Consider the following 26000-nt stretch of genomic DNA (forward strand, 5'->3'; position numbering starts at 1 on the left):
TATATGTATGTATGTATGTATGTATTTAAGTAGGCTCCATGCCCAATGTGGAGCCCAGTGCAGGGCTTGAACTCATGAGCCTGAGATCAAGACCTGAACTGGTATCAAGAGTTGGATGCTTAACTGACTGAGTCACCCAGGTGCCCCATAAAAGAGTGTTTTTATTTATTTATTTTTTTTTTAAGATTTTATTTATTCATTTGAGACACAGAGATACAGAGAGAGAGAGAGCATGAGCAGGGAGAGAGGCAGAGGGAGAGGGAGAAGCAGGCTCTCCGCTGAGCAGGGAGCCCGATGCGGGGCTCGATCCCAAGATCCTGGGATCATGACCTGAGCTGAAGGCAGACGCTTAACCATCTGAGCCACCCAGGTGCCCCAAAAGAGTGTTTTTAAACAGTAGCCCAAATCAGGGATTTTTTTCAAGGAATTTAAAACATCCAACAGTTAACTCTTATAGATTAAAATCCCTTCACGTGTGTGGGGCTCCTGGGTGGCTGTTGGTTAAGCATCAGACTCTTGATTTCGGCTCAGGTCATGATCTCAGGGTTGTGAGACTGAGCCCTGCATCGGGCTCGTGCTCAGCTGAGTCTGCTTGAGATCCTCTCCCTCTGCCCCTCCCCTTGCTCTCTCTCTCTCTCTGTCTCTTTCAAGTAAATAAATATAATCTTAAAAGAAAGAAAAATAAGATCCTTTCATGTGTGAAATAGCATTATTTAATTCTATTCTAATTGTGAATGTTTTTAAATCTTAATTTGCTTCGTTTACTATTTATCATCCACTTATATTTAGTTTGCTATTACTTTTAAGTAGTGTAACTACATTCCTTTCGGAATATCTATTCAGTTTAGATTCCTTTGTTAATTGGGTTGGCATATTTTTGGATTTTTGCTTAATTGCATTTGTGAATGGCCAAAGCATTGAGCCTTTATAAATAAGCAAGAATGCCAATGCCTTTTGTGCATCTAGTTTAAGAAAACGAGGCTACAAATTCCTGGAGAATGGGCAGTTATCTTTGAAATTATTTCATGTTTTAAGGTCATTCCTTTATTAAGCTTTTGTTTTGACAATGAGGTTTGCTTTAATTATAAATTTTCTTTCTTGCAGGGAAACTGCAACTCTGAAACTTTAGAAAAAGCAAATCCCAGGCAGTAGTATAAATCGATATAATGGGTGAAAAATGTTCAAAATATTCTGCTTCTGTCTAATAATGGTTAGTCATTGGAAATGTAACATCCATTGGAGACAGTTTATAAGAATTTTAAAATATTTTCTTAGGTAAAAGTGATACAAATAACCCTGGACCTGAAATTAATAAGATTCGAACACCAGAGAAAAAGCCTACAGAATCAAAACAGGTATGCTGCTTACATTTGGTGAATGCATTGTCCTGATGGATTTAGTCTAATTGATCATCTTGGAATCTTGACGTTTTAAAGAAAATTTTCTATCTTTTTATGTATGTCTTTTATGTTTATTGTTTCATGAGGATCTGGTGGGTTGTGTTATCCTCTCTCCCTTCACCTTTTCTTTGTGGCTACATTATCTGATTTATTCATATACTTTTCTCAAATTGTGTTATTCAGTGATAGACTTGAATTTAGAGCTTTTCCATGATAAAGTACTAAGTGAAGACACAGCTATAGATGCGTCATTGAAAATAATCTCAGAATGCAAAGAGTTGTTATAGTGAAGAAGGAAGACCTAACTTCCTTAAGTAGCTTTAGCTTACCTTGTTCTCTCATTACACCTTCTGTATAAATCCTTAACTTTTTTAATTGAAGTATAGTTGACACACAATGTTACATTAATTTCAGGTGTACAACATAGTGATTCAGTGAGTCTGTATGTTATGCTTGCTCACTGCAGTGTAATTACCACCTGTCACTGTACAACGCTATTACAATACCATTGATTATATTCCCTATGCTGTACGTTTTATCCCCATGACTTACTCATGTCATCACTAATCCTAAATTCTTTTTCCACCCATTCATCTACTCTCCTTGCTTCTGTACTTGTGAACCAGTTAGGGAAAGCCAAATCATTGGTTGAATTAGTGCCACTGGAAATCTCTAAGATTTTATTTATTTATTTGAGAGAGAGCGAGAGAGAAAGAGAGAGAGCACAAGCGGAGTGAGGGGCAGAGGGAGAAGCAGACTCCCTGCTGAACAGGGAGCCTGATGTGGGGCTCAGTCCTGGGACTGTGGGATCATGACCTGAGCTGAAGGCAGATGCTTAACCAACTGAGCCACCCAGGCGCCCCTCAAGCGACCAACTCTTATGAACCCACTTCAGTTGTAGTCTTACTTGTCTTTTCTCTGGTATTTGTTACTATTTTCTACTTCATTCTTCTTGACCATCTTGTTTCTTTTGGTTTCTTTGACATACGTTTCTACTTTGTGCAACTCTAACATGACCTGTCTCTTTTATAAGTTCCTGCCCACCCCCTTCCCATCTGTCCCTAGTCCTTATGTTGGGGTTTCCCAGGGTTCTGTCACTGTCCTCCACCTCTCTGCATTCTATGATTTCTCACCATAAACTAGGTCAGTTCCATGGTTTTAAATCTCTGCTGCATGATAATGACTTCCAAATCTGTATTTCCAACTTGGCTGGCTTTAAGCAGCTGTACTCTATACTCAGTGACTTATGTCCCATAAGCAGCTCTGAGTCACGGTTTCTACAGCTGAGAGGACTTAGTACCTACTGGAGGAGTACAGATGAGGCAGCCGGTGGCCCCTCGTGCTGGAGCCTGACGGGAGCTGCCGTGCAAGTGGAGGTTCTGTGTGTGTGGAAGGGGATGCGGGGAGAGAGTAGGTGGCAGTGAGGAAGCCGTGGCAGCCCTTCTAGTCCAAGGCAGCGCAGGGTGCAATCTACCACAAGAGCCTTGGGTGCTGTGAGAGCCGCCGAAGCTGAGATAGCCAAGTGTCTCTCGTGTCCTTGTTGTAAAATTTCTCTTATGATCTTTCCCTGTTCAGGAACTAGGCAACCTGATAGACGTGTTTCATTTTCTTTCCACGCTGATGCTTTGTCCTAGGGCCTTGGGGCATGCCAATTCCTAGCTCTCCTTGACTCAGTGCCTCAGTATTAAGAGGAAAGTGATGGAGGATAATCTGATTCTGGTAATAATTTAATTCTCAGGCTCCTTCAGACATTACAGTCCTCTACGCTGCTTAGCCCATTATTGTAGTATCATAGAGTAGCACAGTCTTCCTTCTTTCCTTCCTTCCTTTCTTCCTTCCTTTACTTATTTATTAAAGATTTTGTTCATGGGGCGCCTGGGTGGCTCAGTCGTTAAGCGTCTGCCTTCGGCTCAGGTCATGATCCCAGGGTCGTGGGATCGAGCCCCACATCGGGCTCCCCGCTCTGCGGGAAGCTTGCTTCTCCCTCTCCCACTCCGCACGCTTGTGTTCCCTCTCTCACTGTGTCTCTCTCTGTTAAATAAATAAATAAAATCTTTAAAAAAAAAAAAAAAAGATTTTGTTCATTAGAGAGAGAGAGCACGCACAGGGGGAAGAGCAGAGGGAGAGGGACAATCAGACTCTGTGCTGAGTACAAAGCCCGACGTGGGGCTTGATCCCATGACCCTGAGATTATGGCCTGAGCCGAAACCAAGAGTCAGATGCCCAACCAGCTGAGTGATTCAGGCGCCCTGAGTAGCACAGTCTTTTTTTTTCTTTTTTAAGATTGATTGATTTATTTATTTTAGAGAGAGAGAGGTGGGGGGAGGGGCAGAGGGAGAGGGACAAGCAGACTCCTGGCTGAGTGGGGAGCCCAAGGAGGGTCTGGCTCCCAGGAACCTGAGATCATGACCAAAATCAAGAGTTGGCAGCTTAACTGACTGAGCCACCCAGGGAGCACAGTCTTGATTAAGTTTCTATGACCGGCCTAGCTTCTTGTCCATGTCAAAGTCAGAAGTGAAGGAGGCAGCTTGTCCATAAACAACCTTGACACGTAATCATTACGATCTCCCTCATGTGATCTGAGTATGCTTTTTCAACATAGAAAGATGTATATCCCAGCTGAATGTAGCATCAGTCATCAAAAAGATGAAGATTTATGGGGGACAATGTTTGTTTACAAAGAACCTTAAGTAGGTTCTGAAACTTTGTTTTTAATTTTGCAGATAAAGTTTAATGATTTAATGTATAAAGCTTAAATCTTGGCTCATTGTAAACGGTTAATGAACTCATTATTGAAGACCCTCCATATTTATAATGCCACTGTGGGTAATGGGCTCTGAGACATTCAGAGAGCAGGCTTTGCAGCTGCTTGGGAAGACTGGGATGAAATTGTCATTCTTTTTTTTTTTTTTAAAGATTTTATTTATTTATTTGACAGAGAGAGCACAAGCAGGGGGAGCTGCAGGCAGAGGGAGAGGGAGAAGCTGACTCCCCGCTGAGCAGGGAGCCCGATGCGGGGCTCAATCCCAGGACCCCGGGATCACGACCTGAGCTGAAGGCAGACGCTTAACCGACTGAGCCACCCAGGCGTCCCTGAAATTGTCATTCTTCTCATTTCATCTTCTAGGCAGTTTCTATACACCCAGTGATCTTAAGGACCTTATTGGCCCAATTCAGTGGCAAGTCCATGTGAACTTAGTGATGAGAGATGAAAATGCGCCGGAGGCATGATGGGCACGTCGCTGCCGTTGTGATAGCTTGGTTGCCAGGAGTACCTCAGCCGCAGTTCAGGAGCAAGCTGCTTGTTCTGGGTTCTGGAGAGTGGTCAGTTCTGTGTTTAGCTTGAGAGCCTTTGGTGAGGCAAGTACTCTAAGTCCTCAGTGACTATTTCCACATTGAAACTTATAGGGAGATTGATATACCATAGCAGCTCATTGAGTGTTTTGACAGAGATGGGAAAGAAAAATTGCTTCTTTCCACGTTATATTTCTGTTTTCACACTGTCACCACTTACGATCAAATTTGGATTTCAGAAGGATGACAGCACTCTCTAGCTTACAAATCTTTGGTAGCTTAGCACAGTTTACATACAGGATTAAAAATGTTTATTCTCAGTATTGAATCATTCAGGGTCTTGTGTAATTGGGCTCTTGCAGTTTTATCTGATGTCAGGAAAGGGAAAACTAACACCTAAACAAGTGACGTTGTAGCTGTGTGTACACAAAGCTTCTCATGCTCCTCAAATCTGCCATATTTTTCTCCTCCCCCCCCCCCCCCCCTTGGTTAAGCTGTTACCTTTACCTAGAATGTCTTTCCCGCACTGGTAAATTTCAGCTCCCTGTGCAAGATTCAATTCAAACGCCATAGCCTCTGTGAAGCCACCTCTCATTGTCTCAGGCACTAGGCTCTCCTATCACTTCCTTTTGTTAACACCTCTAATTTTGTGTTTACTTGTTGGTATCCTCTACTGGCCTCCAAGCCTGGGCTTTGCAAACTTTTCCTGCGAGAGGCCAGATAGTACATCTTAAGGCTTTGTGGCCACATGGTTTCCGAGCAGTCACTGGGTTTTGCCACTGCTGTGAGAAAGAGGCCATAGACAGTGTGTCAGTGAACGGGGGTGGTTGCATTCTAGTAAAACTTTAACTGCAAAAATTCGGTGGGCCGGAAATGGCCTGAGGATCATGGTTTCAGCCCTCGCTATAAGCTCTTGAGGGTACGGACCGAGTCTTTGTACTGCCTTTTTAAGTCTCCAGCACGAGGTGCAGTGCCCTTGGTAGGCTCTCAGGAAACGTTTGTTGAAAGAATAAATGTCAATACCTAATGGCAAGAATTGACAACCAAATTGGTTATACAAAGGTGATAAAGTACTTATTTATATGTTCACTTCAAAGTTGTTTAAATTGAGACAAGTATTTTTAAAATGAATATAGATATATTTGAAGAAAGAGATGTGTAAAAACAATAAAATTGGAAGGAAAGGACACATTTTAATGATTTATATCAGAAGGAAATAAATAGTTATCTTTCCAAGGAAGAAAGTGTGAAATTAAAAATAATGTTTTTAAAGGAATTAAAGTGGGTATGTTAATAAGAGGGCACTATCTCTTCTTAGGACTCAAGTTTAATATGCTTTTTTCTGTTTCATCTTTTCTAATTTAAAACATATTTATTCCCTCCTTTGATTGTCAGAAAGTGATTGACTGGGCACCTAGCACTCAGCTGTGACTGATAAGAATCTGTCCTATCTTGTAGATGTGCTAGGGGTGGGAAAAGGTGGAGAGCCACAGGACCCAGATCTTCCATAGTTAAGAAAGACTTCTTATTTTTTTCTAGATTGATTTGGAATCAAATCCACAGAACAGAAGTCCTGAGTCGCGTCCTGGTGTTGTTTATCCCAATACCAAATTTCATCGCAAAGATAATCTCAACCCGAGACACATAAATCTTCCTCTCCCTTCTCCCCATGCACAGTATGCAATCCCCAGTCGTCATTTTCATCCCCTTCCCCAGCTACCCAGACCACCGTTTCCAATTCCGCAACAGCACGCTGCCTTGCTAAATCAGCAGCAGAGTAATTTGCCTGAACAACCAAATCAGATGCCACCCCAACCAAATCAGGTAGTCCCGCCACAGAATCCGTTGAACCAGCTGACTCAGCAGCCACCTCCTCAACTTTCTCCTGCCTATCAGGCAGGACCCAACAGCGCTTTCTTTAATAGTGCAGTTTCTCACCGACCACAGTCCCCTCCTGCAGAGGCTGTGATTCCTGAGCAGCATCCCCCTCCCATGCTGCAAGAAGGCCACAGTCCTCTGCGAGCCATCGCACAGCCCGGCCCCCTCCTTCCTTCACATCTGAATAACTTCACTGATGAGAACCCCCCAGGATTGCCTATAGGGGAGGCTTTAGGTAAGTTCTGTCACTGCTGGATGTGACAAATTCAGAGATTATTTCCTTAAATTGACATGTACTGTGCAATATTAATTTGGGTCAGGATTGATTCATTTCTTCAAATAATGGCAGCAAAGATCAGTTGCTTAGTGTAACAGTCAGAATCTTGTTCCAAATGCCAAGTGATATCAAGCATCCAGGTCATGCCAGTTTACATGATTATGTAGGTAAGGAAGAATCATCATCATCTTTATCATGACTTTAGTTACTGGCAAATTTAGAAAATATTGCTTTCTCCGAAACCCAAACTGTAGGCATTTCTTTGTCTCTGTGAAGAAAGTCTGGTTGCAAAAACCCTTGAGTAACTTGAAACCCCAAATTAACCTGAAACCCCAAATGCATGAAAATTTAAACTCTTCCCAAATATTTTGCAGATCGTATGCACGGGGGTGTAGCTCTAGAAACACTAAGGCAGCAGCAGCAAGTGCGGTTACAGCAGTGGAACGAGCATCATGCCTATCTCAGTCAGGGCAGTATTCCGTACCCACACCACCACCATCCTCATCCTCACCTCCAGCATCTTCCTCAGCCGCCCGTCGGGTTACATCAGCCGCCAGTGAGAACAGACTGGAAGCTCCCCAGCAGTGCCGAAGATGAAGCAGAAACAACAGACTCAAGGTATTTCTACAGAGTAAAAATAGCCTTTGAAACATGACCCACACCCTCTCCCCACACCCACTGTTTTCTTTCTTGGATGTCGTCCTTTAAGCCTCAAGTTGGAATATTGTCCCAAAGAAATTGGATGCTGGCCTTCTAGGCACATGCTAACACAGTTCTTTTGATGGACTCTAAAATACAGAGAATCCATTTAGAAGTAACTGGTGCAAATCTGGGCATGGACAATCTGTTGTGGATTGAATATTAATGTGGCCCCTCGCTTTGTGGCTCTCCTGAAAAAGAAGTGTACCATCACTGTGAGCATTTTTTTCATACTCAGTAGTAATACAAGAAATGAATGGACACGGAAGTAAATTAGTGATTGAAAGTTAGAAATTTATCATCAGTTTTTTTCCCAACCTGCACAGAATTCTGTCTTCTTTTAACTACAAATGTTTGAGTGTTCAGTCCTTATTCTAAACTTGTTTTTATGGCCAGTGTCATGTGAATGCAATGAAGTGTTTCCTAATCCCCCTGAACAAGGCCTACCATGATGGTGACTTTTTATAACAGCCAGTTATCAAAGACATTTCTCTATATGTCAAGGACAGTTTTTAATGCCAAGGGAAAAGAAAGAAATCAGGTACTTGGGCATATTTAGTGTCTTCAACTCAGCATGTATTGAGTGTTGATGCTCACTTTTTTTTCTAAAAGATTTTTAAAATTTATTTGAAAGAGAGAGCCCACATGTGCAAGCAGGGGGAGAAGCAGGAGAGGGACAAGCAGACTCCACGCTGAGCGCTGAGCCCAACGTGGGGCTCGATCTCTCGACCCTGAGATCCTAGCCAGAACCTAGAGTCTGATGCCTAACCAAATGAGCCACCGAGGCGCCCCTTAATGCTCACTTTTGAGATTAATTAATGTTAGTTTTAATGAAGTATTCTGATTTTGTCTGTAAAAATTAACACTTGTAGTTGACTAAAGCTCTCCTTGATGTGACGGAGCTTTTCTTTTGTTTTCTTTTCCTCATATTTCATCGTCTTTATGTAGGTTTCAAGACTTAATCAGAGAACTATCTAATCGTGATCAAAGTGAAACACGGGAACTAGCTGAAATGCCACCACCTCAATCAAGACTTTTGCAATATAGACAAATTCAGACTAGGAGCCCACCAGCAGTCCCATCTCCCCCATCCAGCACAGACCACAGTAGCCACTTTTCTAACTTTAATGACAACAGCAGAGACATTGAAGTAGCCAACAACCCAGCATTTCCACAGCGCCTACCGCCCCAGATATTCAGCTCGCCTTTTTCGTTGCCATCTGAACACCTTGCCCCTCCTCCCTTGAAATACCTGGCACCTGATGGAGCATGGACTTTTGCTAACTTACAACAGAATCACCTAATGGGGCCGGGTTTTCCCTATGGCCTACCTCCATTGCCTCACAGGCCACCGCAGAACCCTTTTGTACAAATACAGAATCATCAACATGCTATTGGTCAAGAGCCATTTCACCCATTGTCATCTCGAACAGTATCTTCTTCTTCGCTCCCTAGCTTAGAAGAGGTAAATGTCTTTCTTTTCGTTTTTTTCCTTTTGGGATTAAATTTTTGTGAAAAGTAGTAGTATTTATTGATTTGATGAGAACAGTGGACAGATCTTACTGAATTTAATAGTCTTTTAAAGATAATCTTTTCTTGGAATTTATTTTAATTTCCCCTCTTATTGTGGTATTTCAGGCTTTGTAGAATGGTCATTATTGTTGAAACATGTCCCTTAGAGTCTTTTATTGCTGTTTTAGAACATTTAACATCTGACTGACCTGAGGAGGCTCTCCTTCAAGCAGCTTTTTGTTCTGTCTAATCCGGGCAAATGGTTTCTAGTGATTTGTCTTTTTACTTAAGTTACATTTGTCAGTTATAAATGTGTTAATTAAGCTTTCCGTAGATGTTGGCTTTCTCAGCCAGTGGTGAATTCCTAGTGCCGTGCTTTCTTAGCCTGGGGCAGTTGATACGCAGCAGTACTGATTCCTGAGTGTCAGAATGGGCAGTGTACTTAATGTGGAATTGACTCTGCTCAACTGGGCATTTTAAGGTAAATTTTAAGGTGGATTTTTTATCTTAAAATACTTAGGTATTTCTAAAGAGCATCTCTATGGATCTTCGCTGAAATGAAAATCTTAGTAATTCCAAGTTATAAAACTTCCAAAATGGTACCATTGGTGTAGACTATAAACATGTTGTCTAGCTGGTCCCCTTAAGTTTGCAGTGGTTAAAGATGATTATGTAGAAAGTTGGTTGTGGTCATTATCAATCTCAGATGTCTTCTTATTAAAACAGGATAAACATTTACAATTTGATACATGAAAGATACCTTTTTGACATTAGCTTCATTTTGGCAGTTCCTCGTTGATTTCTAAAGGCTTTAAAAATAATTCTCGTGTTTTGCAGTGCTGATTAAAAAGTCAAGTTTCATAGGGATGGTCCTATACCTTATTTGTAGAGTTTTGGAGGTAATTTGTTCAGGTTGTTCCAGTAGACATTGTTTGGCTCATCTCGTTTAATAACTGTCATGAAAACAACTTAATTGTCATCTGGGGCTCCTAATATAAATTGTAAGCATAAGATGAATTGGTATCTGTATATATGTATTGTGGGGATCTAGAAATTTGGAACCGTACTTTTAAAGATTTGACACTTATCTGACATTATTTCAAGTTATAATGAAGGGCTTAACAGCTAAGCAGTAATGTAATTTTCAGTTAAGTGATGTTTTCTATATTTACCTATGTATTTATTTCTGATAAAATTCATATAACAAAAACTTCACCACTTCCACCATTTTAAAGTACTGTTTAGTGGATTTTAATTTATATAAAATATCGTGTAGCCATTGCTGCTCTCTAATTCCAGAGCGTGTTGTCACCCTGGGAGAAACCCCATAACTGTTAAGTAGTTGCTCCCTAATCCTCCCTGCCTCCAGTCCCTAGCAACTAATAATCTACTTTTCTGTCTCTATGGAGACATTTCATACAACAGGAATCATACAAAATGTGGCCTTTTGAGTCTGGCTTCTTTAGCAGTATTTTTGAAGCTCGTGCACTTTGTAGCACGTGTCAGTACTTCATTCCTTTTTATGGCTGAGTAATACTCCACTGTATGGATATACCACAATTTGTTTATCTCTTCCTCGATTGATGGGTATTTGAGTTGTTTCCGTTATTTTGCTAATATGAATACTGCTGAACAAGTTTTTGTGTGAAAGCATATTTTTTGTTCTCTTGTTTAATTATGTACCTGGAATTCCTGGGTCATCTGGTAACTCTATGTTTGACTTTTTGAAGAGCTGCCAAGCTGTTTGCCACAGTGCCTTGTACCATTTTACAACAGTGATGTGTGAAGGTTCCATTATCTCCCTTTTTTTTTTTTTTATGATAGTCATTTAGTGGGCGTATAGTGGTATCTCTTTGTGGTTTTGATACGCATTTCTCTAATGACTGAAGATGTTGAGCATCGCTTCATGTGGTTATCGGCCATTTGTGTATCTTTGGAGGAATGTCCATTCAAATCCTTTGCCCATTTAAAAAAATGGTTGGTTGCCTTTTTGTTGTGGAGCTGTAAGAGGTTTTAAATATAGCCTGGGTACTAGATTGTTATCACACATATGATTTGCTGTATTTTCTCCTTCGGTGGGTTGTCTTTTCACCTTCTTAATAGTATCCATTGATGCACAAAAGTTTTTAATTTGGAAAAAGTCCCAATTTATCTGGTTTTTGTCATTGTTGCTGTTCTTGTTACTGTGCTTTTGATGTCATACCTGAAAAACTGTTGCTTAATCCAAATTCATGGAGATGTATGTCTACCTTCCTCAGTTTCATAGTTTTAGTTTTTACATTGAGTTCTTTGATCCATATTGAGTTAATTTTTGTGTGTTATATGAGGTGGTGTCAAATTCATTATTTTGCGTGTTGGTTATCTAGTTTTCTCAGCACCGGTTGTTGAAAAGAATTCTTTGTCCATTGAATGGTCTGGGCAACCTTGTCAGAAATCACTTGACCATAGATGTATGGGATTACTTGTAGGCTTTCAGTTCTCTTCATTATTGTCTATGTCCTCATGCTCTACCACACCGTCTTGTATACTCTATCTTTGTAGTGAGTTTTGTATTTGGAAGTATGAGTTTTGTACTTTGTTCTTTTTCAAGATTGTTTTGGCTATTCTGGGTCCCTTGAATTTCCATACGAAATTAGGATCAGTTTGTCAATTTCTGCAAAACAAACAAACAAACAAAACATCTGGGATTTTAAAAGAGATTGCTTTAAATCTAGATTAAGTTGAGCAGTATTGTCATCTTAACAATATTAAGCCTTCTGGTACCTGAACGTGGGATATGTTTACATTTATTTAGGTCCTTTAAAATTTTTCTTTAACAGCATTTTGTAATTTTCCAAGTATAAGTCTCACACTTCTTTTGTTAAATCTATCCTGAAGTATTTTATTCTTTTTCCTGCTGTAGTAAACAGAATTGTTTTCTTAATTTCATTTTTGGATTGTTCATTACTAGTGTGTAGAAATACAGTTATATATCTGCAAATTTGCTGAACTGTTAATTAGCTCTAATAGATTTTTTTTGTGGATACCTTGGGATTTTTTTTATATAAAATGTCACCTGCAAATATATCTTTCTTCTTCCTTTCTAATCTGACTGCGTTTTATTTCTTTTTCTTGCCTAATTGCCCTGGCCAGAACTCTAGTATAATGTTTAAGGCACTTACTTGGTAAATTAGAGAAAAGCAAGTGTATCCAGGGTGAGTTTTTCAAATTTCCTTGTGTTTTTGATTTCTGATTTCATTCTATTGTGGTTGGAGAATATACTTTGTATAATTTTAATCTATTAAAATTTATTGAGACTTGTTTTGTGGCCCAACATATGGTCTTTTCTGGAGAATGTTTCAGGTGCACTGGAGAGGCATGAGTATTTTGTTCTTGTTGGCTGGAGTGTTCTGTAGTTATGTTAGGTCGCTTTGGTTTATATTGTTCAAATTTCCTGTTTCCTTTGAATCTCTGTCTAGGTTTTATATCTATTACTAAAGGTAGGGTATTGAAATCTCTCAACTATTAATGTTGAATCTTCTGTTTCTACCTTTCAGTTCTGTCAGTTTATGCTTCATGTATATTGGGGCTCTGTCGTTAGGTTTATATATACTTTTTTTTTTTTTTTTTAAAGATTTTATTTATTCATTTGAGACACAGAGATACAGAGAGAGAGAGAGAAAGCATGAGCAGGGAGAGAGGCAGAGGGAGAAGCAGGCTCCTCGCTGAGCCAGGAGCCCGGTGTGGGGCTCGATCCCAGGACCCTGGGATCATGACCTGAGCCGAAGGCAGACGCTTAACCATCTGAGCCACTCAGGCGCCCCTAGTTTATATATACTTGTTACATCTTCTTGATGGATTGACGTTTTTATCAATATATGGTGTCCTTTCTCTCTTATAACAATTTCATTTCAAGTAGGTTTTTTCTGATGTTTGTGTAGCCACCACGACTCTCTTTTTGTCTCAGTTTGCATGCAATTTCCCCTTTCTCATTCTTTTGCTTTTTGATTTTATCATTTGTTTAGTGACTTTTCTGATCTAATTAAAAAATAATTTTAAATTAAAAATTCTGAAACAATTTTTTAAAGTCTGTGGTTGTCCTGTGTCGCCTCTGAAGTCTTCATGCTGTTAGCTTAATGGTCAACTAACCATGACACAGAGATTTCCTTAAATGCCCAGGACTGAAAACATGGCCCAGTTTTTGCAGAGGCGTCGGAATGTGTGTTTGGGTGCACCTTCCATGCTCAGCCAGGCAGCTTACATCTTTGCCTTAGCCCTAACTTCCTGCTTCTGCAGAGCCTCCAGATCAGCCAGAGGTAGGAACTTTTCAGGTCTTTTCTGAACATGTGCACAGCATGTATGTGGTCTTTTAGATTCCCAGGAATGTGTCAGAGCTCTTCAGAGCCCTTATTCCCTAAAGCCTTTCCTCCTAAGCTTTTGGTTAGTCTGCTGTTTGGTCCAACTCTTAATCCATTGCTTCAGGCAGCAGTGACTAAAACCTTTGCCTGTAAATGTTTTTGATACGGCCCTGTTAGCACTGGTTGAGTTCTCAGACAAGACAGGGCAAGTGTTTTTGTTTGTTTTTGAGCCAGTCTTCCAGGGACCACCAGACGGGTCACAACAAGTAATTACAGGTCTTTGAGAATGAGACCTGCTCTGCTCCCTCTGGTCCTGGTGCTGGAAATGCAAGGCCTTACTTATATTCAAGGCCACCATTGAGCTGGAGAGCAGGGGGTTGGGACTAGAGTAAGTTAAAATACCACAGAGCTCACTATTCTTACTGAATTTTCCATTTTTTTCTTGATGAAATGCTCCCTTGGTTGCTGCAAACTTTAATTTATCGAATTTAAGAAAGTTGATGGTGACAGTTTTGCCAATTTTTTCATTGCTTTTATGGAGCGATGGACTTTGGAGTTACTTACCTCTGCCAATTATACTGATATCTCTTGTGATTTTTTTAAAAAAGATTTTTATTTATTTATGAGTGAGAGAGAGTGTGCACACACAGGCATTGGGGAGGGGTAGAGGGAGAGGAGGAAGCAGACTCCCTGCTGAGCAGGGAGCCCGAGACGCAGGGCTTGATCCCAGGACCCTGAGATCATGACCTGAGCCGAAGGCAGACACTTAACTGACTGAGCCACCCAGGTGTCCCTCTTGTGATGTTTTTTCGTTAACCTGCCAAATGAGTTCATAATATGTGGAGGAAACAATGTGCCAAAGGCTTTATAGGGTTCTCTAAAGATTTGTACTTTACTAAATAATACTCAATACTGAATAATGTACGTTATTTAATCTTTGAAATACTTAAATATTACTTAGTTTTGGAATTTAAGTTCTTTGTACCTTCAAGCTCTTAACATTTGATATTACTGCTTAGCTGTGTGTGAATAAGTACCTTCAATTGTCACTGGGTCCTTAGAGTGAAATTACTTTTGCAGAAATATTTGGTCATCTTTATTTTGATGCACAGGATTCTCTAATGATGACTAACTTGGAACACTGAAAAAATACCTTGACAAGGAAAATATTATTTCTACCACATTGCGGATTTTGACATTTTCAAGTGCATTGGGTTAACTTTTGTGTGTTGTGTGGTACAAAAAGATTTTGCATGAGTCATCTCACAGAATGAATAGTTTGGTGTTTATTTCTAGCCTTTTAAAATAATTTCTTTAGCATTAACAATGTAGAAAAATGTCTTATTTCCTTCTGTACTGTGAATTCTTTTATTGCTAGAAACCTTGATAGATTAATCTTATGTGGGATGAAAACATCTAGATGTTAGCTTAACAGTTAACTTTGAACAGAGGTGGTTTTTCATATTGTTTCATTAGTATTTTCTTTTTTATAATAATTTCCGTTTTCTTTTGACAAATGAAGTACATGGTCACTGTGGAAAATGTAGCTAGAGATAGTTATTTCTAATTTCACTATACAAAGATAGCTACTGTAACATTTGGCTTTTCATAGCATTCATAGAGAACATGTGATTTCATAGCATTCATAAATACCAACATTTGGCTGATTACTTGTTGTTGGGAAAACTTGAAACAATTTTTTCCCTTAATTTCTGTGCTCAGTTTTATCACCTCAACAAGCCTTTTTTTCCACCAGGTCAAGGTGCCTGAATGGGATCTTGATCCTATTCTGTAACATTTTTTGCTACTTAAAATTTTTAGAGTATTCTCATTTAGATGTTTAAGGCTTAAGTCTTAAATGCAGTGGGTTTTCCTACCTAGCTTGAATGCAACCAAAGCCCTGGCCCTCAGCTGCTGGGATGAGGCTGGGGCACTGTGGTCTGCCAGTGGTGCCAGCACCCTCTCCCACTTCTAGTTCTTTCTGATGATGGGATAAGGAGGGGAACAGAGGGCAAAGGTGCCACCCTTACCTTGGGCCAGGTTACAGACCATTCCTGATTGGAAAAATAGAGTGATCAATTGCTCCAATTTGATTTCAAATTTAAGTGTAAGCTTGGGATTATGATTTAATATTTCTCTAAATATTTAGCCAATTGTCTTCATACTCGTTAAATTACTGCATTCTCTCTAAATAGAATAGTAGCTTTCTTATCAAATGCTAAATTCTTTTATATCAGCACTGTGTCATACTTGGATTTCACCTAACCGCTGTGGGGGTGGGGAGAGATGAAATATAAAGAGAAGCAATAAAAGTTAATTCTTGGCTTTGGAGCTTCCAAGGGTTCAGTTTCTAGTAATTTTGGCATGATTCACAATTTTTCAAGGGTAATTTTTTCTGTATGAGATTTACCACTTTGTATGACAACTTTATAATTTAACTTCTAAGTAAGACGCTGTTCTTCAGTATACACTCAGATCTGTTTGCAGACTTGTGATTTTTCTCCTCATCTAGCTATATTTATGTTTCTGTACTAGAATTGCATTGTTTTAATTTTTGAGACTTTGTAGTATTTTCATTTGATAGTGTAAAGTTTCTCTTACTGTGTTTTTTTTTCCTTCCAGGGGTGGGCAGAAGAGCAGAGAGTTATTGGTTTTTCTACCATAAGTTTAGAGTCCTTTGTGAACTCTTCCTCCCCCCCGCCCCGCACAGTCCCCCACACCCAAAGAAAAACCTTTCTTGTGTGGTTTTTTGTTTTTTTTTTTTTAAGATTTTATTTATTTATTTGACAGAGTGAGAGCATAAGCTGGGGGAGAGGCAGAGGGAGAGGGAGAGGCAGACTCCCCACTGAGCAGGGAGCCTGATGCAGGACTCAATCCCAGGACCTTGAGATCATGACCTGAGCCGAAGGCAGACGCTTAACCACCCAGGCGCCTCCTGGGTTTTTTTTTTTAATTATTTCAAACGTGTAGCTTAAATTAAGGGAAATTTTGTCTTTACAAATTTCTTAAACCTCTCATTTAGAAATTGGTAATCCTCAGTATTTTAATTTTTCTCCTCTACCTCTTTCTCTCCCTTCCTTTTTTATTTTTTGAATGTTCCTCTGTAAAATTCTATAGCAGCTTCATTACTGGTTAAATTTACATTGATTGTTCCTTGTTTTTTATTATGAATGGAACCTTTTCTTTCCCCCATTATACTTCCCAGTTATTTTACCTTGAGAGACAAATCCTCATTCTTCTTAAGTGGGCATAGTTTTACCACATTAAAAACTTTCATTTAACACAGAACCCGCAATACTGATACTGGTACAGAACAAATGTTGTCAGGTAGGGTGTGCTTCACCATGAAATAGTTCGATTAAAAGTGCTTACGAGCGGGGCCCTGGGTGGCTCCGTCGTTAAGTGTCTGCCTTCGGCTCAGGTCATGGTCCCAGGGTCCTGGGATCGAGTCCCGCATCGGGCTCTCCACTCGGTGGGAAGCCTGCTTCTCTCTCCCACTCCCCCTGCTTGTGTTCCCTCTCTCGCTGTGTCTCTCTCTCTGTCAAGTAAATAAAATCTTAAAAAAAAAATAAAAGTGCTTATGAGTAATGCGTGGAAAATTCTTTTTTAAAACCTTCACTGGAGAAGTCTCAGAATTTGAAACTGCATGCTTTTGTGTTGCAGTGGTGGTATTGTTGTGATGACCTTCCAGTGAGAGTGGATGCTTGTAAGTCACTCATCTTGACCAGCTTTCAGTCAATCAACATTTACCGATGGCGTCTTAGAGATGACATATATGTCTCTGTGATGAATCTGCTTTGAAATATCTCTTGTCTTATGTGTTGGTTTTTGAACAAAGACACTTTTGACTCATCTATTAGCTTTTATTTTTTCCTTCAAAGAAATCTGGTTTTGAAGTTAGTTGGTAGTTTTGATTTTAGTGCTGTCTGATTACCCCACACCCCCATGTTCCCTTCTCTGGCGTGAAATCTTGTACAAATGTAGCTTGAAGATTATGTTCTTGGCTGATTGACATATTCTGCCTGTTCTGACTTTAGAAGTGGGTGAGGATAGCTTGTGACTTAGGTTGTGTAACCAGGTGGTAACAGAGCGCAGTATTCTCAGATGGATCGTTAATGTATGGTATCTAATAAACCATCTGGTGCACATAACAGAGACAGTGATCAGCAGATTAATAAATTAGACCTCTATTCATGCTTAAATTATCAAAGCTAATCATTTAAATGAGATGTTCTATTTTAATGAACGTTTCTGGCACCATTGTTAATGACACTTGGAATTTTCACTAGAGCATTGAGCTCTTCCTTAGTGATTAGCTTTGATAGTATAATTATAAATAGAGCTCTAATTAACTTAGTTGTGACCTTTCCCCCAGTTACTTATTTATATGTATACTTTTGAGGTTTTAGCATTATATTTTGATATTTAGAAAGATATATATTAGCACTAGCCTTATTTGAAAATGATGCTCATATGTTTAGCAACATAACAGTTTCACAGCTTAGCATAAAGAATATTTATAAACACAAACGTATATAGAGTTGATACTGAACCTAGAAGTAAGGATCTCTGACAGAGTAAAATGAACCATTAAGCAATAAATAATGAAATTATTTTAGACCCAAGGACTCTAAAATGAAACCGGTGTTGGACATTGATTGGGCTACCGTCTAAAAGTAAAGGAACAATCTGATTGGCAGGAGATAGATGTAGAAGGAAGAGTCTCTTCATGAAAGAAACTGAAAACTGTGCAGAACAACAGGAAGCAAAACGTAGTCAAGAAATAAGAAGGGGAGAAAAGTATGGTTTATATCTTTAATTAGCTCATAGGGCTGAAGTATAGGTGGAAATACAAAGGGCATTCTCTGTTGGAAAATTTTTTTTTTATTTCTAGAAATTTCCCTCTGGGGGGGAAAAAATTGAAATTTTAAACTCATTGCCCAGAATGCATTTTATTGTAGTCAGTTAGCATGCTATACAGTTTTTGAATTTAAATAAATAGGCTTGTATGTGGTATCACATTTGAGTTATTTTAGCAGATAGAGCAAATTTTTGATGATTGTTAAAGTTGTTAATGGATTATGTTTGGACATTTTAATAAAAAAGAGTTAAGGGGCGCCTGGGTGACTCAGTCAGTTGTACGTCCAACTCTTGCTCTCAGCTCAGGTCTTGATCTCAGGGTTGTGAGTTCAAGCCCCACGTTGGGCTTCACGCTAGGCGTAGAGCCTACTTAAACAAAAAAAAGTTAAAATATATTCTCATTGAGAAAGACTGATTTATTGACGACTCTTAAAAAACAGAACTTTGAAAGTAGTTGAAGCCTGAAAATCATCTTTCTCACTCCTCCTCCTCTTTAAAGGAGCCTGAGGCACCAAGATGTTCAGGGACTTGCAGCTTAAGCAGTTTTACTACTTAAAGTGGATCTCAGACTCCGGACGCCCAGCCTCCTCTGTTTCACACTGTTCTTCAGCTTTTTATGCCATGAGTAAGGTTTCTTCCTGGAAGATGAGAAGTGATTGCAATTACATGAAGTAGATGTGGGGGTGGGGGATACCAAATTATGTTCCTGGGACCAAAGAGTTAAATCTTCAGATGTATAAAGTTTTCCTTTTTGGTGGGGAGGCTGGGAGGAGGGATGGTTCATTTTAGAATTCTTGATTTTTTTTTTTTTTTTTTAGAAGTCTTAATTCTTAAAAGCTATCTGGTTCCAGCTGCTAAATGTTTATCCAAATGATTAATTCAGAAAATTAAAAGGAATGTACTTCGCTCTTCAATGTTCTTTTTTTTTTAAGAGAGGGAGAGATGGTGGGGGGAGGGGCAGAGGAAGACAGAATCTTTTTTTTTTTTTTTTAAGATTTTATTTATTTGAGAGCGAGTGAGCGAGCGGCAGGAGGAGGGAGAGGGACAGGTTGACTGCGCGCTGAGTGCAGAGCCCAACACGGAACTCCATCCCATGACCCTGAGATCATGACCTGAGCTGAAATCCAGAGTTGGATGCTTAACCAACTGAGCCACCCGTGCGCCCCCACTTCTCAGTGTTCTTTAAATATAAAACAAATACCCTCTGGCATTACCTTGTGTTTTAAAGCTAGGAAATTTATTTAATTATGATAACTATGATTCTTCAGAGAAAATGCAAATAGTTAATAAGTTAAAGGCAAACTTCTGTGTAATATTTATTTCCTACCCAAACTGACATTTTCTCATTGTAAGAGGCGTGGTCTGTAATGGATAACTCTCCTGTTTCATATTCAAGAAGAGTAAACAAGAACCAGATAGATTCAAGGTAGCTCAAAATGTCACAGCAGCGAATCTGACATTTCTCTCTCAGATGTAATATTGCATTCATTCTAGTATCTCCTCTATTACCTTGTGTTTGGATGTAGCAAAATAAAATTGCTTGGTGGGAGGATACTATTTGCAAATTGTAAGCGCCTGTGAGTTGCTTCAGATGGTATTTTTCTTTATTTAGAACTAAATTGATTCTAATGCACTTTGCTACAAAGTCACATTCATTTCAGTATACTTTTCTTTTAAGAAAAACAGTAACAAAACCCAGAGACAACTGTACCATGGTTTTAGAAATCAAGATAAATTTCGCTTCTATTGTTATGATTGAATCTTAAGAACCTAATGTTGACATTAAAGTTGTTTTTAAAGTTCTGCTTAGATAATGCATTTTATTTTAAAAATAATCCTTTAAAATGATATAAAAGAAATAATGGAGAGTATCATCGTTTTCTGGACAAAAGAATGACGGTGGCTTGGATTATATAGCAGTGGAAATGGTGAGACGTAAATAAAAGTCAAGGTCTATTTGTGGTTAAAACCTACAGGAATTCCTGATGGGTTAGATATTATTTAAGATGAAATGAAATAAAATAACCTGTTTCTTATTTCTACTAGCCACATTTCAATTGCTCAGTAGCCACATGTGGCTAGGGGTCACCTTATTGAACAGTGAAGGTACAGAACATCTCCCTCATCACAGAAAGGTCTTTCAGACAGCTCTAGAGAAAGACTCAGCCCTTCAGCTCTTTGAAATTGTCTTACATTATATTTTTGATAATGTTCTACCATCTCTTTTCTGTTTCTCTCTCTTTCTAAAGCATTTGTTAGACCTCCTGGATTCTCCGTATCTTTTTTGGTCCTGTCATATTTTGGTATCTTTGTATTTTTTCCTATTCTCTGAAAGATTTTTTTTTATTTTATCTACAAACCCTTCTATTGCATTTTATATTCGAGCCCACAAATGTTTTAATTTCCAGGAGTTCTTTATTCTCAAATTTTTCCGTTTTCATAACACCTTATTTTTGTTTTTATAAATGTAATGCCTTTTTCGAGGAAACTAGTTGAGGATTTGTTGTTGTCTTATTTTAGAATTTTAGTAAGAACTAATTATAATATTTTAAAAATACTTTTAAAACATCATTGTTACTTTTTTTCCTCTGGGCCTCCCTTTTCCTCTGTTTATCTATGACCATCTTTTATGCTGGAAACTCCCCTTAAATGTCTAGTAACCTTCAATTGTCTATGTCACTAAAGAGCAACTTGGGAGTTTTGTACATGTCTCAGGACTTACTGCCTGGCAGGCTTTTCCCTGGGGATCTTTTAATGCTTGAATTCCTCTGGTTGTTGGGGGGAATGCGGAGTGAGACCAGCTGTTCCCTGCACAGACTTTCATTTAAACCCTCACGTTTATCCCTCCACTTGTCATGGTAGCTGGTATTTCTGAGGCTTGAGTCTCTGGAATTTTGTAGGGCAGATTGGTTCCCATCTTAGTTTGTGGCTCTCTTTTCACAGACAGTATTCCTCCATTGTCTCCGTATATTCCAGAAATGTGTCCTTTACTAGTGGCTGGTCATTTGGTCTTGACTGTTGTGGATCTTTTACATTCATTTATTATTATTTTAGTGGAGTCTTGGGCCAGTCTCTACCACTAACTGGGAATCCTGCCTTTTTAAAAAATACTGTTTTATAATTTGTCAAGTACTTTTCAATAGATGACATCACATGAACCCATAGACATTATTGTTGCAAACTGTAGTTTATCCATCACATTTTGCCTAGCTTGCTAATACTAATTGTTTTTAATCTAACAGGGATACTCCTCTCCTCCCTCCTTTCTAGTTTCTTTCTTTCTGGGTTGCTTTGTACCTCTCTACGAAACTATAGCACATTTGCTTTAAACATAAGATGATAACCTTATGAAGAGCTAAATTGAAGTAAGTTAGTAGAGCCCAAGAGTGCTTTGTAGTCACAAATTTCTTCCTCAAATCTTGAGAAAATTAAATAGAAAATATGGTATTCAACTTTCAGCATTTTAATTTTTTTGTTAAATATTTATTGACTGTCAAAGAAACTGAGTTTGTAGTTTAAAAACCTTCCCAAGGTTTTTTTTTTTTTTTTTTTTTTTTAAACTTCCCAAGAAGAAATCTTCAGGCCTGGATAGCTCACTACTGAATTCCTTCAAACATGTTAAAAAAGAAATGCCACCAATTTACACAATCTCTTCCAGAGAATGGAAGAGAAGGGAACACTTTTCAGCTTACTGTATATGGTCAACATTACTTTGATACCAAAACTAGACAAAGACAGTACAAAAAAGGGAAACTGCAGACTGGTATTTGTGAACATTAATGCAAATATACTCAACAAAACTTTAGCAAATTGAATTCAGCAATATATAAAAAAGAATAATACACTATGACCATGCCAGGTCTTACTCCTGCTCTGGGCCATGCGGCATGTGGCACCTACTTAACATGCACACCAGTGTGGAGGCCACAGAATGCAAAGCTGGTTTGGTATTTGAAAATAAATCAGTGTAATCCTCCATACTGTCTACAGTGAAAAATCACAAGATTGTATCGGGAGATATTACCCCCCCCAAAAAAACCCCACAAAGCCACATACATTTGATATAATACAATATCTGTGATGTATAAAAGCTCTTAGCAAACTAGAAATAGAAATTCCTCAACCTGTTAAAGAGCACCTATAAAAATCCCGCAGCTACCATCATATTTAATGATAGAGACTGAATGCTTTCTCTCTAAGACTTAGGAACAAGGTAAAATGTCCACTCTAAACACTCCTATTCAACATTGTACTGGAAATCTTAGCCAAAGCAGTATGGTAAGAAAAAGAAATAGAAGACATGGGGATTGGAAAGGAAGACCTAAAACTTTCCCTATTCAAAGATGACATGATTATCAATGTAGGAAAGCCCAAGGAATCTATCCAGAAAACAAACCAACAAAAATCCCATGACCTAATAGGACTATAGCAGGGTTTCAGGATATAAGGTCAACACACACAAATCAATCTCATTTCTATATACTAGCGATGTATAATTGGAAACCAAAATGTACAAGTCAGTACCATTTAAAATAGCTCAGGGGCGCCTGGGTGGCTCAGATGGTTAAGTGTCTGCCTTCGGCTCAGGTCATGATCCCAGGGTCCTGGGATCGAGCCCCACATCAGGCTCCTGGCTCAGCGGGGAGCCTGCTTCTCCCTCTCTGTCTGCCTCTCCCCCTGCTCATGCTCTCTCTTTCTGTCTGTATCTCTGTGTCTCAAATGAATAAATAAAATCTTTAAAAAAAATAAAAAAATAATAAAATAGCTCAGAGAAAAATGAAATATTTAGGTATAAATCTAACAAAAACTGTACAGATCTGATGCTGAAAACTTTAGAACTGCTAAAATGTAGTTTATTTGGTATATGAACCATTTTTTTTTCTTTAGTTATCATCAAGATTTCTCTGCCTTTACTCAAATTCCTTTGAGAACAGATTCCAAACTAGCAAATCATATTTTCATGCATTACCTTCATCTTTGTTGTATGAAATAGATGTACCCGTAGACTTTTTAAAAACAATTTCAAGTTTTGGTTCCTTTTCTGACAGAAAGGATCAGTCATATTTATGATGTGATTTGAAATTGAATTTCATATTTCTTTTTTTTTTTTTTTTTAAGATTTTATTTATTTTTCAACAGAGAGAGACAGCAAGAGAGGGAACACAAGCAGGGGGAGTGGGAGAGGGAGAAGCAGGCTTCCCGCGGAGCAGGGAGCCCGATGTGGGACTCGATCCCAGGACCCTGGGATCATGACCCGAGCCGAAGGCAGACGCTTAACAACTGAGCTACCCAGGCACCCTGAATTTCGTATTTCATCTGCACATTCATCCTTTTCAATAGCAGCTTAGGAACTATTAACAATAAATATGTTACACACTACTTCCACAGTTCCTGCTATGCATGTCAACTGTGTGATTTTTTTTTTTTTTTTTGGATTTCAGTTGAATGACACAAATGATATACATTTTCTAAAAAGCTTAATTGAATATTGTCTCCTTTCATATCAGCTTTCTGTTGCTTTCTGATTTTTAGTTTTCCTCATTTAAGCTTTGTGGTTTATATATCTATTCATTGTAAAAAGGTATTTGTTTATACTACCAGCATATGTATGCATAGTATTTAATGAAAAAAGGCTTATAAAGCTAATGCCTGAAATTTATATGAGTATATTTAGTGTTCTGTATCACCAGGGGATTTGATTATCATAACCTGTTCTTTCTGAGGCCTTAACAGATGTTAGTTTTGTATTTTCATATTCACATGTAGAGATTTTAGAATGTGATTCCCTGCAGATTGTGACTGGGCTTATTACTAAACACTCAGGGCATGGTAATAAAAAGAAACACTTCATTTTGATTCTAGGAGCTGATGATCTTCATAACAAACCTTGATAAAAAAGACACACTGCACAAGCTATTGTCGTTAGTCATTCAGGGATTGCCTAGCCCTAGAGAACATGAAGCAGTTTAGGAGGGTTGGTTATTCTACTGAACACCATAATTTAATGACCTAGACAATGAAATTTCAAATGTGCTGATTAAATTCATAGTTGACAGTTATATTCTAGAAAACCAGAATCAGATTCAGAATGATCTTGATCATTGAAAACATTCTTTTAAAGCAGAGCAAAATTAAAGGTGAATTTCGATATTATACTTAGAGACAGAAGAGCAATAAAAATATATGAAAAAAGAACTAGCCAGATGGAAGTATTATCTCTTGCCTTCCTCATCCAGTAACTAAAAGTTTGGAAATGAAGAAATGACCTAGACACTCATCATTTAATAGTGAGAAAATTGCTTTCCTCCTGTCCTTTCCTGCCTTTCTGAACAAGGACAGGCAGTCCAGGCCCATTCCCTCCCCTGCTTTATATCCTAGTGGTTCATTTGGGAAGACTTTACCCTCACAGTGCTTATATCCACAATTTCTTCTGTTCAGTTGGCCTGAGAATATCGGTTTGTGTTGTTTTATATTCCCAACAAACATCCTGCTATTACTGTCTCTGTCTCTTCTTTGTAATCTAATCTCCATTTCCAGATTTCCAATTATTGCTAACAGCAATGGCAAAAGAAAGATTCCTCAGAATCATAATGATCACAAACTGAATAGTAAATCTGTTATTATTGGGGAGGAGGGAGAGGGGTGCAATAAAAGGTCAGTCTCATTCCATCATTTAAGATATACTTGGAATCTTATCTTTATATGTTGTATTAAAACACTTGCATGACAGCAAACCCTTCCTATGTGCCAGGAACAGTTCTTAATGCTGTACATGCTGAACTCATTTAATTCTTACCACAGTCCTGAGAGGTAGGTCCTGTGGGTCATGAAGCTGCGTTTACAGACAAAGCTCCCGAGAGGTTAGGTCAGTTGCCCAGGTGATAGTCTGGCTCTAGACTGAGACTGTACACCTAACTGCTACTCATACTGCCTTGCCACCAAAATGGAGGCTGGGTATCGGTCACAGTAGTTAGGCAGGAAGAAATCCGAGAGTATGGGAGAAACGGTAAAAAAATCTTTTTTTTAAAAAAAATATTTTATTGTTATGTTAATCCCCATACATTACATCATTAGTTTTAGATATAGTGTTCCATGATTCATTGTTTGTGCATAACACCCAGTGCTCCATGCAGAACGTGCCCTCCTCAATACCCATCACCAGGCTAACCCATCCTCCCACCCCCCTCCCCTCTAGAACCCTCAGTTTGTTTTTCAGAGTCCATCGTCTCTCATGGTTTGTCTCCCCCTTCGATTTCCCCCCCTTCATTCTTCCCCTCCTGCTACCTTCTTTTTTTTTTTTCTTAACACATATTGCATTATTTGTTTCAGAGGTACAGATCTGAGATTCAACAGTCTTGCACAATTCACAGCGCTTACCAGAGCACATACCCTCCCCAGTGTCTATCACCCAGTCACCCCATCCCTCCCACCCCACCCCCCACTCTAGCAACCCTCAGTTTGTTTCCTGAGATTAAGAATTCCTCATATCAGTGAGGTTATATGATACATGTCTTTCTCTGTTTGACTTATTTCGCTCAGCATAATACCCTCCAGTTCCATCCACATCGTTGCAAATGGCAAGATCTCATTCCTTTTGATGGCTGCATAATATTCCATTGTGTATATATACCACATCTTCTTTATCCAGTCATCTGTCGATGGACATCTTGGCTCTTTCCACAGTTTGGCTATTGTGGACATTGCTGCTATAAACATCGGGGTGCATGTACCCTTTCGGATCCC

At 38.9% G+C, this 26000-nt stretch overlaps 1 protein-coding gene across 5 annotated transcripts in view; it reads left to right on the plus strand.

Annotated features, from left to right (window-relative positions):
- Positions 1 to 26000, plus strand: part of HELZ (helicase with zinc finger) — a 159085-nt gene that overhangs the window by 124404 nt on the left and 8681 nt on the right. For all 5 annotated transcript variants that reach the window (XM_032429922.1, XM_032429925.1, XM_032429926.1 and 2 more), the window contains 4 exons: positions 1276 to 1355; positions 6234 to 6807; positions 7224 to 7467; positions 8497 to 9013. In XM_032429922.1, coding sequence (XP_032285813.1) covers positions 1276 to 1355; positions 6234 to 6807; positions 7224 to 7467; positions 8497 to 9013 — 1415 coding nt within the window. The remainder of the gene's footprint in view (positions 1 to 1275; positions 1356 to 6233; positions 6808 to 7223; positions 7468 to 8496; positions 9014 to 26000) is intronic.

This window comes from Phoca vitulina, unplaced genomic scaffold, assembly GCF_004348235.1.
Source record: "Phoca vitulina isolate PV1807 unplaced genomic scaffold, GSC_HSeal_1.0 scaffold41, whole genome shotgun sequence".
NCBI classification, from domain to species: Eukaryota; Metazoa; Chordata; class Mammalia; order Carnivora; family Phocidae; genus Phoca; species Phoca vitulina.